At 36.8% G+C, this 17,300-nt stretch overlaps 1 protein-coding gene across 1 annotated transcript; it reads right to left on the bottom strand.

Moving 5' to 3' along the window:
- Nucleotides 1-287: 287 nt before the first annotated feature.
- On the bottom strand, nucleotides 288-7,275 carry LOC140235726 (uncharacterized). Its single transcript, XM_072315738.1, has 8 exons — nucleotides 7,252-7,275; nucleotides 5,352-5,529; nucleotides 4,538-4,816; nucleotides 3,813-4,088; nucleotides 2,817-3,089; nucleotides 2,102-2,365; nucleotides 880-1,028; nucleotides 288-308 (listed from the first exon to the last, which is right to left on the bottom strand). Exons 1-8 carry the CDS (start codon nucleotides 7,273-7,275, stop codon nucleotides 288-290), a joined length of 1,464 nt encoding a protein of 487 aa, XP_072171839.1.
- Nucleotides 7,276-17,300: the final 10,025 nt, after the last annotated feature.

Below are 17,300 nucleotides of genomic sequence, written 5' to 3'. Positions count from 1 at the left end.
ATAACTTGCAAAAACGTTGGGCATGAATTCGACAATTTGGTGATTGTTTTAATGTCTGACAATTTTGGGTGGAGAGAAAAAAACATAAGTCAGGAAACCGGACACACGTGTATGTTTTGAACATAATTATGATCGAGTAGGATTGTCATAGTCCATTGTAGTGACACAGTTATGATCTAATCTATCTCTCCGGTTATCCTAGTGTCACATTAATGAATATTCGAGGCGAAAATGAACCATCTTCTCAAAAGAAAAATGAGTATTCAGTAAGTCCAGGTTGAATTCGTTTACTGGTCGAAACTCTGCACCTGAAAAGAAAGAATTTGATCACCAATCAATTTCAGTTTGGAATGTACATCATCTTGTCTATAAAGTCATTACTATAACCATTATATAGGTGCAAGCTAATGTGTAATATCAAAGTTAGTTAATGCACTACACTGTATGCAGTACACTGCATAGCGAATGACAATGTTCGCTACTGGGGTAAGACCCCACGGCTCGCCTCCCTTCAGCCGTTACTTTCTGAGGGGGTCGCGTTCACAGAAACTTTTAAATGTTAACAAACCGATACTAAGTCATTATCTATATGACTATATAGATCTATATGATTATTGTTAATCTACCATTCGATTCAAACACACAAACACAAACACACACACACACAAACACAAACACACACACATACACACAAACGCAAACACAAAAATGTACATGACATTTGCTTGATGGTACACACTCGTAAAGAAAGGAAGATAGAAGGTACTGCAAGTTCATGAAAATCACTTTTGTCACATTTTTTTTTTTTTTTTTTTTGGTGAAGTGCCGGTTAAAGGGTGTTGGTGCTTTCTTGTGGCATTGTAGTCTGATCATAAGTACCTGGTCTGGGGGGAAGAATGCTCTTCTTCTGTTGACGTAAGCGACGCAGACGATTACGGAAAGGAAGAACACGACCACAAGAAGAGCGTAAGTTGTCGACGATCGTTGAAGAGCTCCTTGACGCTGAAATTCTGCTATTATTTCCACAGCTTTTAACAGTTTATGAAAGACAAAGAGACAAATGGTCACAAGTCCCAAAGACAGCATTAAACATGATTTTGTAATATGCTAGGTTGAAGGTTCACAATCGCAGGCAAAACGTGCGGGTTCATTTGCTTAATTAACGTGAGGGTAATAATAGCAAAAATAGGATAATGATATCTTATGAAAAAGATCAATTATGTTTAATTCATTCAACATTTTACTGTTTCAAAGGAAACTTTATGTTTTTCAATAACAAAATGACAAATCTTAGTGAAACAAATTTTTAAGATGGAGAGTAATATTCTTTTCCGTTACATCTATCGTCTCTACTTTTTAACTTTCATGAAAATTGTAACTTCATTTAATATGGTATCGTATATGATTTTTCACTCACTTCCATTTTTCAGAGAGCAAGCGTACATCGATCTAGAACGCTATAGAAGGCTACCTTCGCGCAGAAACAGAACAACGTTAAGCGCATGGAAGGCAGTTTTAGTCTGTGAATAATTTTGTGGACTGCTAATTATTACCCAATGCCTTTTCATTGCAAATGCTTATTCATGCCTGTTCATAAGTGTGTGTGTATGTGACTATGGTAGTGGGTTTGTCATAACATTTTGTTTATGGATGTCTCAGTTAAAAGAAAGATACTCAAAATATTCAAAATAGTGGGAAAGTCCTTTTTTAGACTAGTGCGTGTGCTTTCAGTTGAATTACCAGCTTTGCAGTTCGTACATGTATGTTGTGTACGTGTACGTGTATGTTGTGCTTTTTTTTCTTCCAGAAAGCATAGTTCAAAAATAAAAAGAAAGAGAGAACATTGTTGATGAAAATCGGGATATTCAGATATCATCGGATCCAATAATCTTTTTCTTTGACATTAATAGGATGGCACTACACTTAAATGATCACCTCCATAACTACTGTATTCCCACCTCAGATTGTAAAGAACATATTACAAAGATAACAATGAGACGACCATTTACCAAAATCATGATACTCGTAAATCGAAATATGAAACAGATAGCTGAATACTATTCTTCCCTAAGCATGCTTTCAGGCTTATGTCAAGGCTTACCTGATGGGCAGAAGGTCTTGGTTGCAGTGGTGGAACCGAAATCGTTCCATCCCGTACAGGTGACTTCGGTGCCCCCGTTGGCCCGAGGGGTGAAGGCAGTCGACGGCGAGCGGGAGGATGAGAGAGTGACGTTATCGGCTGTGATGAGGAAGGTATGGATACCTGGTGTCGGCTGGTACTCCTCATCGATGTGACAGACCACTGTGTACATTTTCCCGTTGTTCTCTCCCACGCGCTCGTTGAACAGAACATCGATTATGTCATCTATTGTCATTCAATACAAACAAAGGATGAAGGTATCCATGTAATTCTAAGATGAGGCTATAATAAAACACTTATCACAGTTAGGAAGACAAGACAAAAGGCAAGTGTGAGATCTATTTATTCAAGAATTTAGATACACCACACATCATACGCTGTTCTTTCAAATGCTTTTGGAATATCACGTGCAGGTAGGCCTATCACGTGCTAAGACTAGCATAATTATTGTGTCATATTTGAGATCGAAACTTCGCTGTGATTATAACAGAATAATATTCATATGCATTCTTATACTAAAGCTTGATAGAAACAAACAAAAAGCCTATCATGGAAAAGCCAAACTAAAAATCAAATTCACCTGCATTTTGTGAATTATCTTGAATGTCTAAGTAGACAGCGGTAGAAACAATAAAAGACACTAGAGTAACATCCAAAGTAGAAGTTCTTTATTCACCTTTGAAGCAGTATAAATCCGTTGAACGTGTTGAGCCATGTTTGTTCCTTCCTTCACACATAATGTTAATACACTTGTTGGGACGAGATTCCACAATCGCAGACGGGACACTTGACGATGAAATCGTCTCACCCTCAACGGAGATCTCATATGAGTCGATTGGAGGTGTGGGTTGGTCACGTGGATCGATGTGACACGTGATCACAAGGTTAACCTCGCTCGCGACTATCTGCTCTTCAATCTGCAGAGTTATGATGTCTTCCCTGGGAGGATCTTAATTTGATATCATGAAGAAAAATTAAAACAAATATTATGTCCTATCATTCATATTCATTAGTCGTAACCTTACTTTGTAAACATGGGGAATTACATTCGAGAACATCTCGCATTTCCCAAGAAAACTTTCTGAGGATTACCTTTGTTGAGTGCATATATTTTTGAATACTTCTATGTCATATCATTTATACAGGAATAAAATGAATAATCTACACATCTTACTCTTGAGAAACATCTTACTCTTAAGAATAGCTGAAGTATCAGGGAACCATTGCAAGCATCAATTTTGTAGTTGGTTTAGTTTACAATAGATGACTAGCGCTGTAGGTGCAGGTACGAAAGTTTAAAGGTTACGTTTACACAATCATGATTGGGAAACTATTCTAACTGAATACAATATACTGGACCTGTGGAAGAACAGTCATATTTTGCAGTTATGGCTGAAAAGAAAAATCCCCCGTTTCTTCACACTCTACGTATATGCAATGTAGGTCCGATATGTAACTTGTGCATATTTTTATCTAAAGACGGAAACAAAAACAACAACAAACGTTGGTATACATAATTATGACATCAAATAATGCTGTTATGAAGCTTTAGTATTTATTCATAGGGTTCATTTGTATTCTTGATGTTATTTTCCCCCTTCCGCTTAAAGCTATAATCTCGTCATTTCTAGCGCCCCAGTCAATAGCAACAGACTTGATCAATAAAAGTTACCTGTCGGACAAAATTGATTCACTGTAGATGTAAAACCAAGTTCATTCATTCCAATACACGTGACGTCCGTGCAGCCTAGGGGACTGGGCGATACAGTGAACGATGACGAGCTCGAGTTTGACACTGTCAAACTTCCAACTTTAATCTCGTACCTTTCGAGAGCAGGGTAGGGTTGGTCGATGTCGGTCACGTGACAAGAAATGGTGACAATACCTCGGCCACTGTCATCCAAATCTTCGTCGAACTCGATGTTAATGATATGGTCACGTGGTGGATCTGCCAACAAATCACAGAGAGCATTTGAACGAAGCCATAAAAAGTCTACCATTTTGAAGTAGAGTAATCATGACGTCATATCAGAAATAACATTTTACAAAATAAAGCCGAGAAGTGCATGATAAATATCCGTTGTTGTCATGTTTGAACTAGAAAGATCATTTTAATGTTTATCATATCCCTTTCTTCACACATGCATGCTATTTAGACGCGTTGGACTTCTAACACGGAACATGTGTTATTCTGGGCATATTTATTACACATCACTTGGCACGTATATGTATAAGATCTAGAGGCAATATTCCAGGAAAAAAAGTGCACACAGGTTATTTATGCACACATTAAAATCTATGAATATCTCTATACACAATAATGTAATATGAATGGGTACACGAGTATCGTGATATGACATTAAATAAAACTATCAAAAAGTAAAAGAATAAGCTCACTTTTTGGACAGTAGGTTTCAAGTGAAGATGCCGATCCATTGTTATTTTCGCCAATACACGTAAAATTCGTGCATCTCTCTGGTCGAGGCGACAGGGTGACTGAGTTGGAGGTCGACACGGTTTGACGATCTCTCTTGATGACGTACCGGTTGATAGGTGGGAACGGTCGAGTATGGGAAGCTATATCACAGGATATAGTCAAATTAACGTGACCTCCCACCTCACTGAAATTTCCCGACTCTTGGAACTCAACCTGTAGAGCATCAGTTGCCGGAGGCGCTGTACAAAGATTCAGAAACATCAAAGCTGAACAACAGAGCTGAAAAGGTATTTAATATTTGAAGTCAAAGAATCCTAGCTGCTGAATGACACATATTGTGTTTCTGGTTTTACCACTATCTAAGTTATGACGTTCTATCCATGGTGATGTGAAATGGAAGGTTTTCATAACCTAACAATATGGCTATAGAGCTGTGAGTTAGCTCAATTTTGAATCATCGTCCCCTCTACTAAGAGGCCTAGCGCTCTGCCCCTCGGATAGGACATCAAATGGAGTTCCGTGTGTGAAAGAGTCACAACTCATAATCATGCACATAAATGATCCCACTTCGTTCATCCGTCGCAAAGAGCAGAGTGTATAAGACAGTGAAGTGGTCCCGCCTCACATCCAACTCGACCCCATGGAAGACCAGCTATTGCAGTTGAATATGGGCTATCCAGCCATCTTCTTATGATGGAAAATGGAACAACACAAACAAATAAAACTGTATTCAAGCCGCGGACTAGCAAAAAACCTTTACTCATGTTATCATACCTCTAGGGCAGTAGATTGATGTACTCGAAGTCTGTCCCACTGCGTTCCTTCCTTCACACGACAGTTCGATACACCAACGAGGCCGTGGAGAAAGGTGAGTGGTAGGAGAAGATGACTGGGAGAGTGTGACGCCATCAGTTTTGATGACGTATGAATTGATGGCTGGATGTGGCTGGTGCTGTGGGATCACGTGACATTCAATATCCAAGGAGGATCCCTGATCACGTGTCTTGATAGTTATCACGTCATCTGCCGGGCCATCTGCGAATTGTTTGATATTAGAAACTGTCGTTAATTTCATTTGCTTTAATTGTGGCTACACGAATGCAATAAACAAATGAAAATGATAAACACTGAAATATTTAATAATTACTCTATTTCAATACGTCCCTCTAGTCATGCTAGAGAGGCGTTGATATGAAGGATATTATGTTTTAAGTGATCCTTTTTGCTTTGAGACAATATTGATAATGATAGAGAGAAAAATGATGTGTTGCTGTTGCTTATATCCGTTGTAATAAGACCAGAGACCCGTTGTTACTATTAAAGTTAAAAGTTACTATTATGGTAACTTTGCCATCCAATGGTAACTACGATGGCAGCAATACCCAACAGCCAATCAAAATCAAGAATTTCACGGAAGTTACCATTGGATGGCAAAGTTACCATAATAGTAACTTTTATGCAAAGGGCCCTTGAACATTCAACTCAACGGCGTGACCCAATTGGCGGCACTGTGGTATCTAAGCCTTTTCACTCTTATACAGAGGTCCCGAGTTCGAGTTAATGCTAAATGCTTATTCTTGAGCCAGGAGTAAAATGGTCATCTGGAAATAATAATGACAACACTTTCTGGAAGGACAGCGTTAAACACTAAAGTGGCTAACCTGGGTTTACAATTTCATTTTAAGCATTGCTAGATAGAGACAACACTTGAATGAATGAAATTAACATCTCGTGATATAGAAAGCAAAATTTCATTAGTCAAATGTCCACGTCAATTGCAAACATTATTTCATACAACTGCAGTTCTAAAAATCATCTTTCCTTTCGGAAGTAATGTTTAAACATTCACCAATGATTAAAATCTATTCATCCATGTTCACACTGCTTTGCAGACATGACAGAACTGCAGTTTGCCAGGATTTCAACAACTCTGCAACAATCGGAGAAACCTGCACATCCCTATTGAATGCCGTGTTAATAATCCACTAAATGAAATCTGGCAGTGGTGCAATGCTGGTTCATTAATACAAGGTAAAATTGAGTCCACTCTCGATTGTGAGGTGACAAAACTACATTTGGGTTGATAACCATGTAAACGATGTTTTTTATCAAGTAAGATATGATAGATGATTAGCTATCGGACAAGCGTATTTCCTGTGTAGGCCTTAAATGTGGTAAAAAAAAAAATACTTTACAAAAACAGAAACGCAAGTGCATGTCTCATCTCTCAGAAAGGGGTGAAAGTGATGTTTGCCGATCTATAAAATACAACTCAAATTCCACAAATACTGTGTTTTAGTACTCATTTTCCTTTTTCATGGACATTGGATAAGACAGGTCATATACGGTGTCGGCGCTCAAAATCGACACAAATGCAATAAATTAACTGTAAACATTGGTTCAAATGCAATACGCTATCTTTAAACATTGATAAAAGTAATTTTATATATTTAAAAAAATGATCATCCTTCTGATATTGAATGTAATTTACATATTCATGGGTTACCCCTTGTAGAAGACAAGTCTACTAAATTCCTTGGTGTGAATATTGGTGCCAATCTGATTTTACCATACATCACATACTGTAAATTGGTATGGGCATATTCTATCAAGACAAAAATTCAATCAGTTCACCTTCTCCAAAAAAGAGCACTCTGCATTTGCACCAACTTACATTGTCTTGCAAACTCTGAACCATTATTCTCTAAATTGATAACCCTGAAAATAAACGATATTCATACATTTAAATGCGCAATATTAATGTACAAAATGGTACACGTCCAACACCCTCCCTTCCTCGTTCCACAACATATTCACTGTGAACTCCAGTGTCCACGCTTACCCAACTCGCTATTCCAAACATTATCATACCTTCACAATCCCAAGCCAATGATAGCTCTCAAGTCCATTTGACACCGTGGACCAGACGTTTGGAATAATCTCCCTGAACAAATAAAGGCAACCACTAAATCATATTCTTTTAAGACACTTGTGGTTGGTTGATGTATAGTTTCGGCCTTTCTAAAGTCACATATCAAACCTCAGTCGCCTCAGAATGTCTGCAAGGTTTTCACCTATATAAACTATGTTACAACTTCTTTTCTAATATAGGAGTCTCGACTCCTCTCCTTATGTCTGCATTTTCGTAGCCTTATTTCAGCCGAATCCCTTTTTTTATTAGTCAAAAACTCCAACTTCCTAGCAATTAGTATGGCTTAATTGGCATTTATAATGGGACTGGAGGGTAGGGTGGGTGGCCGTAAAACCGCGGAACCCGGTTTACGAAACTATGTTTTTCCTGAGCCTTTTCTTGATTGCGTATTTTTGTATACTAATATGCTCAAAGCTAGAGCCATTGTTGTTTTTGTACATAATTTGGATCTACTTTTCTTTAAGAATGCGTATCAGTCAATTCTTACTTTGCAACCTCTTAACAATTATGCCAACCAGAAATCATTGTCCATGCATGCATCCCAGATCTTCTCGCTCGGCTTTATGCTAAACCACATGTCTGCAAACTCTTGTAGCCAAATCTTCATATCGTTGTCGTTGTTATACATGTTCTCAGATTGCAATTTTCCGCACACCCATAACATGGCTTCAAAAAAACTCTCTCTGAACTTTATTCTTGAAAAAAGCTTTATGTCCTCGTTTGTGCTTGATATGTTCAGACAAATCTATCCACCTGTTTTTTCTACTACAATCTTATGCCACATAAGAGCTTGTACATTTCTCCTTACTCCGCGTCTTCTTGTGTTTGTGACACAGATCACTCATGACGCTTCCTTCTCACCTGTGTGTCACACGGAATTTTCCTTTATTTTCCGTCTGTCCCTCGACATTTTGTATTTGTCCATCCCTAGAGAACACTGTGCATTCCAGTTATTACCAACTGCAAGGTCATTACCTCATGTGAACGCAGTGTGGTATGCATATGCTTACCAACTGAATGTTGTTTTTGTAACTCGTTTCCAAGAGACATACGGTAATCTAAGTCGTGAACATGTATTTCCGGTAAACAACTCATTATTCAACTCGTGTTTGTGCACTTCTGAATATGGATGAGTTAATAAACGCTATTTCTCCTTCTGTTATAGATAGTGATCTAAACGATTATCAGCCAGCTGCAATGAATTCCCTCTTACATTCTTATGATAGAGAAGAAGGTGAAGACTCCGATTTTGTTACTTCTTTAAACGCAGAAACCCAAGATCTGAAGCTTGATTTTGACGCTAATGATGCGTCTGCTCGAAATGAAGGCCAACTTTCTCACTATCACTTGGAAAAAGAAATGATTACACTTTCTCATTCACACTCTAATGAGCTTTTTGTTTCGCATTTCAATATAAGAAGCCTTAATAAAAATTTTGATAAATTACTTGTATTTCTCAACGAATTGCAATTTAAACACAGCATAATTGGTCTCAGTGAAACTTGGCTCAAGGAAACGTCACCTTCTTCTTTATTTACCATAGACGGTTTCAAATTAGTTACCAACAACAGGATTACCAAAAGAGGTGGTGGTGTCGGTTTTTACGTCACGCAAAATTTAAACCATAAACTGTTAAATGAATATTGTATCATGTCTGAATGCCTTGAGAGTATTTTTATTGAGGTCATGACCCCTACTAAGGGGAATATCATTTTGGGGGAAATTTATAGACCTCCACATTCCAACCTTAATGAATTCACTGAGCTGTTTCACAATCTTCTCTCTAATGATTACTTTGATAATAAGACATGCTTCATTATGGGTGATTTTAATATAAATCTTTTAAATTGTAATGACGCTTTATGCAGTCAAGATTTTCTTAATTTCATGTTGTCAAAATCCTTCATTCCTCTTATCAGGAAACCTACTCGGATATCTGATGCTACTTCTACTCTCATTTATAATATATTCGTTAATGAATGTTTTTACTGATGTTACTTCTGGTATTGTAGTTTCTGATATCACCGATCATTTCCCGATATATGCGCTTGTACCACAGTTTTCTATCAGGAAAATGCCAACCCTTAATTCAGGTTCTCGTGATATGTCCGAATGTAATCTTGATAGACTTAGAGAGGGATTGAGGTCAGTTGATTGGTCCTCTGTTTATAACCAAAGAAATGTAAATTCGTCCTTTGATGTTTTTATGAACATCCTTATAAATATGTGTAATGTTTATATACCCTTATTTAGACGATTCAGATCGAATTATAAGAGAGTACCAAAACAACCATGGATTTCAAAGTCCCTACTTAGGTCTATCAATAGGAAGAATAAATTGTTTTTCAGATACCGAAAATCTCCGAATGATGTAACTAAATCCCGTTATATTCGTTACCGCAATGTACTTACTTCTTCGTTGCGCTTAGCCAAGCAACTGTATTTTGCAAATCAGTTTGAAAAATGCAAGTTTGACATTAAGAGTATACGTGGAGGGTGATAAACACAGCTTTGAAATCTAGCACTGTTACGAATTCCCCTACTCATATTTTGAATGACGGTCATCAAGTTGATGATCCACAGGAAATGGCCGATGTATTTAATGATTACTTTGTCAACTTAGGACCTGATCTTGCTAGCAAAATACCAAATACCCAGACAACTTTTCATTCTTTTTTAAAAGACAGGAATGTACAAACCATGTTTTTCATTCCTATTGTTGAAGAAGAAATCAAAGAAATTGTTGATAACCTAAATATTAAGAAAAGTATAGGTAATGATGGTATTTCGGCTTTTCTTCTGAAGAATATAATAAATGAAATAATTTCTCCACTCACTTATATTTTCAATCAATCTTTATCTAGTGGCAAAGTCCCAGATAGTATGAAAATCGCTCGAGTTGTTCCCATATACAAAAAGGGTCCAAAAGAATTTGTGAGTAATTACCGCCCGATATCTCTCTTAACCTCAGTCTCAAAAATTCTTGAAAGGCTTGTTTATAAACGAACTCTTAGATTTCTTGTTAATTGCAATATTCTTTCTAATTTCCAATTTGGATTCAGAAAACAACGTAGCACAACTCACGCATTATTAGCCTTCATTGATAAAGTAGCTCATGCTTTAGATGATGCTTCCCACACCCTCGGTGTTTTTCTCGATTTTTCGAAGGCTTTTGATACCATTGACCATCAAATTTTGCATTATAAGTTAAGCCATTACGGTATCCGTGGGAGGGCTTTAGAGTGGTTTAAAGACTATCTCACAAACAGAAAACAATTTGTTTACATAAATGGCTATGAGTCAGGTATGACGTCAACTTCTTGCGGTGTCCCCCAGGGTTCTCTTCTTGGCCCACTTTTATTCATCCTGTATACATCAACGATCTCCAAAATTCGTCACAGATTCTTTCTTTTATTTGTTTCGCCGATGATACAAATCTATTTCTGTCTCACCGCAATCCCAATACCCTTGTAAGTATAATGAATAATGAATTGAAATCTGTTCAGTCCTGGATTTACGCTAACAAGTTATCATTAAATGTTGATAAAACACATTATATGTTATTTAGCAATTCCTTGCAAGTTATTCCTGATGATGTTAAGATTAATGATATTAACCTAACCCGAGTAGATAGTACAAAGTTTTTAGGACTTTACATCGATAGTGACCTTTCCTGGAAAACTCACTTTAATTTTTTAAGCAAAATTTTGTCACGAAATACAGGAATCCTAAACAAACTGAAACATTATTTGCCCAACCATATCTTGCAGATTCTATATTCAACCATGATTTCCCCATATCTTAATTATGGAATTCTTGCGTGGGGTAACGCATCTAAATACTTACTGGATTCACTTTTTCTTCTTCAAAAGCGAGCGATCAGAATTATTAACCATGTTGGGTATTTATCTCACACTAACGCCTTATTTCAGAAAAATAAGATTTTAAAACTGATAGATTTGTTTGGTTATAATTTAGGTATTTTTATGTACAAATTTTCCTCAAAAGATCTTCCTGGTGTCTTTTTACAGATGTTCATAAGAAACAATTCTGTCCACCACTATCCAACTCGCCAGAGTGACGCTTATCACCTTCCACGAACTCGAACAGTTTTCGCTAAAAACACAATTATGTATACAGGTCCTAAATATTGGAATGATCTCCCAACAGAGGTTAAAAGCTGTCTGTCATTATCATCCTTTAAGCGTAAACTCAGACAGCATGTATTGAATAGCTACAACACACAAGTGCACTAAAATTCCTTTTTATTATGCTGATGGCTGCTCTGTTATACTATACTCGGTTGTTGCCATGTGAACAGACTCATGCATATACATTTTAGTTGCATGCTCTCTCAAATTCCTTCCCATCGGTGTTTTTCCTTCCACTTCTAGTAAGACCTTGGTCGTGTCGCATAGTTTTCCCCTCCTTTCTTTCTTTCCTTTCTTTTATGCCTCATTGCAGCTGGCTGGTATATCACATATAGGAATTGCAATTGATTCATGTTCTCCATTTTTCAAATCTTTCCCCGTGTCTATGGAAGCCGGAATGTTTAAACCCTAATAGTACTAAATAAGTATTCACGTCATTATCACTCCCATGTCTAAATTGCTATTAGAGCAACTGCTATAGTGTGCAGCATGTGGTTACTTGTTCTCATAAATGCATGTGAGAAGAATCTTCTGAGCCCCGAGTAAGAGTCATTCTCTTTTGTTTATCCTTACTTTGGTCTTAATTGTACCCGTGCTCCTCATCCTGTTCCCCTCACTAGGCTTTTGTTGGGACCTACACTCAATAAGCTTTGCTTTTTAGTAGGTTCCATCGTATTTCTCTTCGCATCCTTTACTTTGATTGAAAATGACACATCGACCGTTATGTATTACTTTTGTATTCCTATTTCTTTATGTATATATCCAAGCTGGACATTCTGTATTTTATTTTGTTATATACCATGTATTTTCCATCGAGAAATACGAAAATAGATTGAAATTGAAATTGAAATTGAAAATTGTGAAAAAATATCTTTTATCGAAATATAATAATGTATATGAGGGATAAGACATTTTGGGCGTTTTATGTTAAAGTTTTATGTTAAACTGTTAAACAGCTTATAGCGTTATATTAGGAGTTTAGTAATTTGCTGCATGAGTGGTTTTTATCATATTTATGATTACAGTGTATATTAAAATTGATATTGTAAGCAGAAATATTTAACAGACATGCACATGCATGACACATAAAAACACTTAATTATGTATTATATGCCCAAACGTTAAATTAACAAAATTGTATTTCATGGCATGTACAGTACAGTACAGCGCAGCACAGCACAGCACAGTACAGCACTCACCTCAGCACAGTATAGCAACAATGAATGCCTATTGAAAACAAATAAACGATAACTCTTTTGAAATTTCCCTCTATTCTTTTTGACCTCACAAGTTACTACGATATTTTAGGTCAAAGTGCTGCTTATGATCGCGGTCTCCGGCTTTTCTGTTATTATGATGTCTAAAATGCTCAATTCTAAAATCAATTCATTCAAATCCCTCTCTTTTATTTTTTCCCGAAATCCGTTTATTGTAACGACATGAATGCATAATCACTCATCATTTAGATAATTTACAACTGTTAATTCAGCGATTTCCTTCTGAGCATTTGTGTGTGCGTGTGTGTGTGTGTTTGTGCTATTATGCTAAACGTCTCATACATCGAATACTGTCGTGTTCATTGTGTATGTATATATTATGTACTTGAATATCTATACTACTTATATTCAAAGACCTAGCTATAGTACTAGACCCTTAACAAGATTTATCAAATGCTACAAGAGACAAAAAAAAAAGTCTTGCAACATGACTTCTCAAATGAACATTATTTCCCCTTGTCAGAATGTACTTAGTCCCTCAGTATTCCGTTTCTTTTTTTTTTTCGACTCTCCAAAGTAAAGGATGTTAATTAAATGAGGGCACGTTCATAATCTGTCGATGTCCATCGTCTAGAAAGAAATGTATAGAAGAAACGTGTTTCTTTTCTTGTTTCACAATAACACCAAAAATCCATATAGCTCTTCATAAAACAAAAAGAGTAATGATAATAATAATAATGATAATTACTCTAGAGAAAAATGAGTATGTGAATAAGACACATTCTTTTTTGTTCAGAAATTGGGGCGACGACGCGACGCTCTGTAAAATTTGTGAAACAGCCTTGACTACATATATCTACAGGGTGTCGAATCGGGATAAACTAATAAATGCATTTAGAAAAATAAGTAAGGAGATAATTATATGAATCAATGAAAAAAAAAACTGATACGACGATTCTTAAGTTTAGCGCTTAAAAAAAAAAATGTCTCGTGAGGTCCGGCTACTGGCATTTTTTTTTTTTGGTAGTTTCGTATTCGAAAAAAAAAAAAAAAAATCCGATGCGAATTTGTATATCTCGTTCGCCGACTAGCGTTGAATGGTGTACTCAATAATCGTTTTGTAATGGATATCGGTCCGGCAACTATTCTTCAAAGAAAAAAGAGAGAGAAAGCAAAATCAAAACAGAAAAAAAAAAACACTAAAGTATGTTTTATCACATGCCTCGACAATTTCCTCATAGCGTGGCCTTTGTGCTTTGTTTTATTGTTATTGTCTTCCTGATAGTTCTAAGTTGGAGGCTACAGAATATTTAATATTCATCCCTTACTTCCGTTTTGTAGCGCGCTAATGAAGGATGAAATGTCAATACTAGTAAATCCCTCCGCACTTGCACTGATCACAGCTATAATGTCCTTGTTTGCGAGACCCAACAAAGAATTCTCAGAATGGATTCATTTTTCAAACACCTGAACTACATGAACTATGACAGTTTTGGCGGACGAATATTTTTAATTTATCAATTTCTCTTTTTTCTGTATGCCAACGATCTATAAGTCCAGAGGCACATTATATCTCACGTATGCGACACACAGAAATCACACACACACACGCACACACACACTCTCTCTCTCTCTCTCTCTCTCTGTGTCTCACACACACACACACACACACACACAGAGCACAAAAATACATTCAGCTTATAATGCCTAGTACACTATGCAATAACATTGAATACATACGTCTGACGTTGAGCGTGGCCGATCTTTGAGAACCGGAAATGATGCACTGTAGCGTCTTTCCATGATGATCAGCGGAAGGAGTGAAGGTCAACGCACTTTCGATGTTGTAATACGTCTTGTAGTGATAGCAGCGAGACGTGCAGTAATACTCCCAACTTATGCAGTCCGAACGCATACTCTATCCTTCTGCCTTGCACTCCATATCATCTCATACTGATTCACAGTCAGGATCGTCGCAAAGGGTTCAGAACTCAGAAATTATTTCCCTGGTATAGAACTGAGTGACATATTTGTACCTATTATTATATGCCTATGGTATAACACGATTTGGAGATGATATCTAGATAGACAGACACCTATGGCTATTTCAAAGCAATAGATTGCCTTACCAGAGTTTATTTGCTGTCAATCCTTGAGTTATAGTGATAATTTGATATGATTTTTCTATATTCAACTGTCATCTCACTTTCATCATTTTGCCAACGATTAGGATCAATATTTCTTTTAATTCTCCACAGACAGCAATTAGTGACTTACGTTTCGGCTACAAGAAAAATCCACAATAAATGAATTTTTCCTCAAACCATGTGTACGCACCATGGTGAGACATTAAACATGATTCCTTGTGTACAAGCAAAAGGGCAGAAAATTGTCGCGCTTTCTTGAAGGAAATGTTGCCTTTTCTTATGCAGTTGTATTGCTTGAATGCTTCAAATAAATTTTGGGACATATTTCAATGTCTTCTTTGAAATGACTGTATTTGCAGGTAAACGGGTATTAGTGAGAACTTTTGACGGCTACGCTATACTACAACTACTACAGCTTAGAGACACCGATGAAGAGCTTAACGTTTGTGCCCCAGAAACGACTCAACTTGTGTGACAAGCTTGTCACATCATGTGGCATTCTTCATGCGGCTACTGTTTTGAAGATATGAGCCATTAATGCTGGATAACAAGATAAGGATAATGAGTTAGTTTAGATTTCACTAATTTACAGTGGTCCCAATGCTTTTAAAGTCCCAATTGCCGACACCACAAATGGCTTACACTTTCATATGTTTTCGATAATTTGCTTAATATGTTTTTTTTAATATCTTTGAAATATCACCCCTCCCGTTTGGACTACATAGTTATCCCCAATTACAAGACTAGGAATCCTTCTTTAACCACCAAGATCATAATGAAAAAAAAAAAAACAAGAGATATAAAGGCCAAAAAACGACAATCAAAGCTTCTCCTTTTTATGTTTCGAGCTTTTCAATACGGACATTTGAACATATGAAAAATAATCAGTCAAGTGGGAAGAAAATTTGCAGATGTCTAACAAGATATATTTGTCCGTTGGGGTGTAAAACTTAATGCTACGACAAATTTAAACTTAGATGATCTTATTCATTTGGCCTTATTCTAAACAGGCTGATTTTAAATTCGTTTTGGTGAACATCTGTTATTTGGGCGAACTTGCTAGTCACTTAGAGTGGTCTACATCAGACATGCTGATATCTTCCAGCGAGACCTCGAGTCATCAACTACTAAATCTTTGGAAAATCTTGGCTTTTTCGTGAAACCAACAGCCAAGATAATACACTTTTTACATGATTTAGTTTCTTTGATTCATGTTACTCGTTTGGCTTGCATGACACATTCAAGGGCATCCAATTTCTAGAAACAGCCACTTTTTTTTACCTCAAATCATTAAGCGCCATCAAATGTCACTTCCGTCGTCTTCGACGAAGAAAATTACTATTTAGATCAGCACATTGTCAACATCTCGAACTTTTTATAGTCATTAGTGTCGGGTTGATGCATTTGACATGGATACCAAAAAAAATGGCATCCTGTATATAGATGTGTGAGTCAAAGGATGCTAATTTCCGGTTGGAACGATTTGGCAGAAAAAACCTGCCGAATGGCAACGACAAAATGTGTGTTTTGTGCAAAGGGTGCATGTAAGCAATTCAAACAAATTACATTCTGAGTATATACTGTAGTATTGTCATTGTTGTAGTATGGCCGATGGGTTTGTTCTTGATTTTTGGTAATTCCGTCTTTCCTAAGCAAGTAGAGAGGCCGATTCTTTGCATTGCAGTTTCTGCCCTAACGTGTTTTTAAAAATCTCACCTACATGAACACTAAAACAGCATGCTGTTCTTTTTACAAATGTTCTCTCATACCTTCTGAAGTGATGATAAGTGCCTCAAGATATCAGAGTCTTTATTCCGTGGAGACTTTTAGCGCTGACATGATCAGGAACGAAATTACAGGGAGTTTTCTGTCCAACATGAGTTTTACCGCACAAAGGTTACTTCCGTCTCTGATGTCCATGTGGAGACTCCCGCATGCCGCACAGTTAAAAATAGTGTCATCCCTCAGAATTCTGGTCTGGCTATTGCACTCACTTATCACACCCACCCAGACAATACAAATACACACAAACACACACACACACACACACACACACACACGCACACACACCACAAAGAAACAGAACACACAAACGTACACAGATCTAAGACCCTTCCTAAATGTACAATAAGTTTCATACTAAAACAAAAAACAAACAATTCCCTTAGAAAAAAAATACATATATTTCTTGAATTACTAAAAGTCATGCTTTCATGAAAAACAATAATCACTCGAACAAAAAATATTATCTTCCAGTAAAAAGTGTCATTAACGAC

Source organism: Diadema setosum, chromosome 12 (assembly GCF_964275005.1).
Source record: "Diadema setosum chromosome 12, eeDiaSeto1, whole genome shotgun sequence".
In the NCBI taxonomy this organism is placed as follows: Eukaryota; Metazoa; Echinodermata; class Echinoidea; order Diadematoida; family Diadematidae; genus Diadema; species Diadema setosum.
Note: the sequence above shows the minus strand (reverse complement) of the source record. Positions and strands in the feature narration are given on the sequence as shown.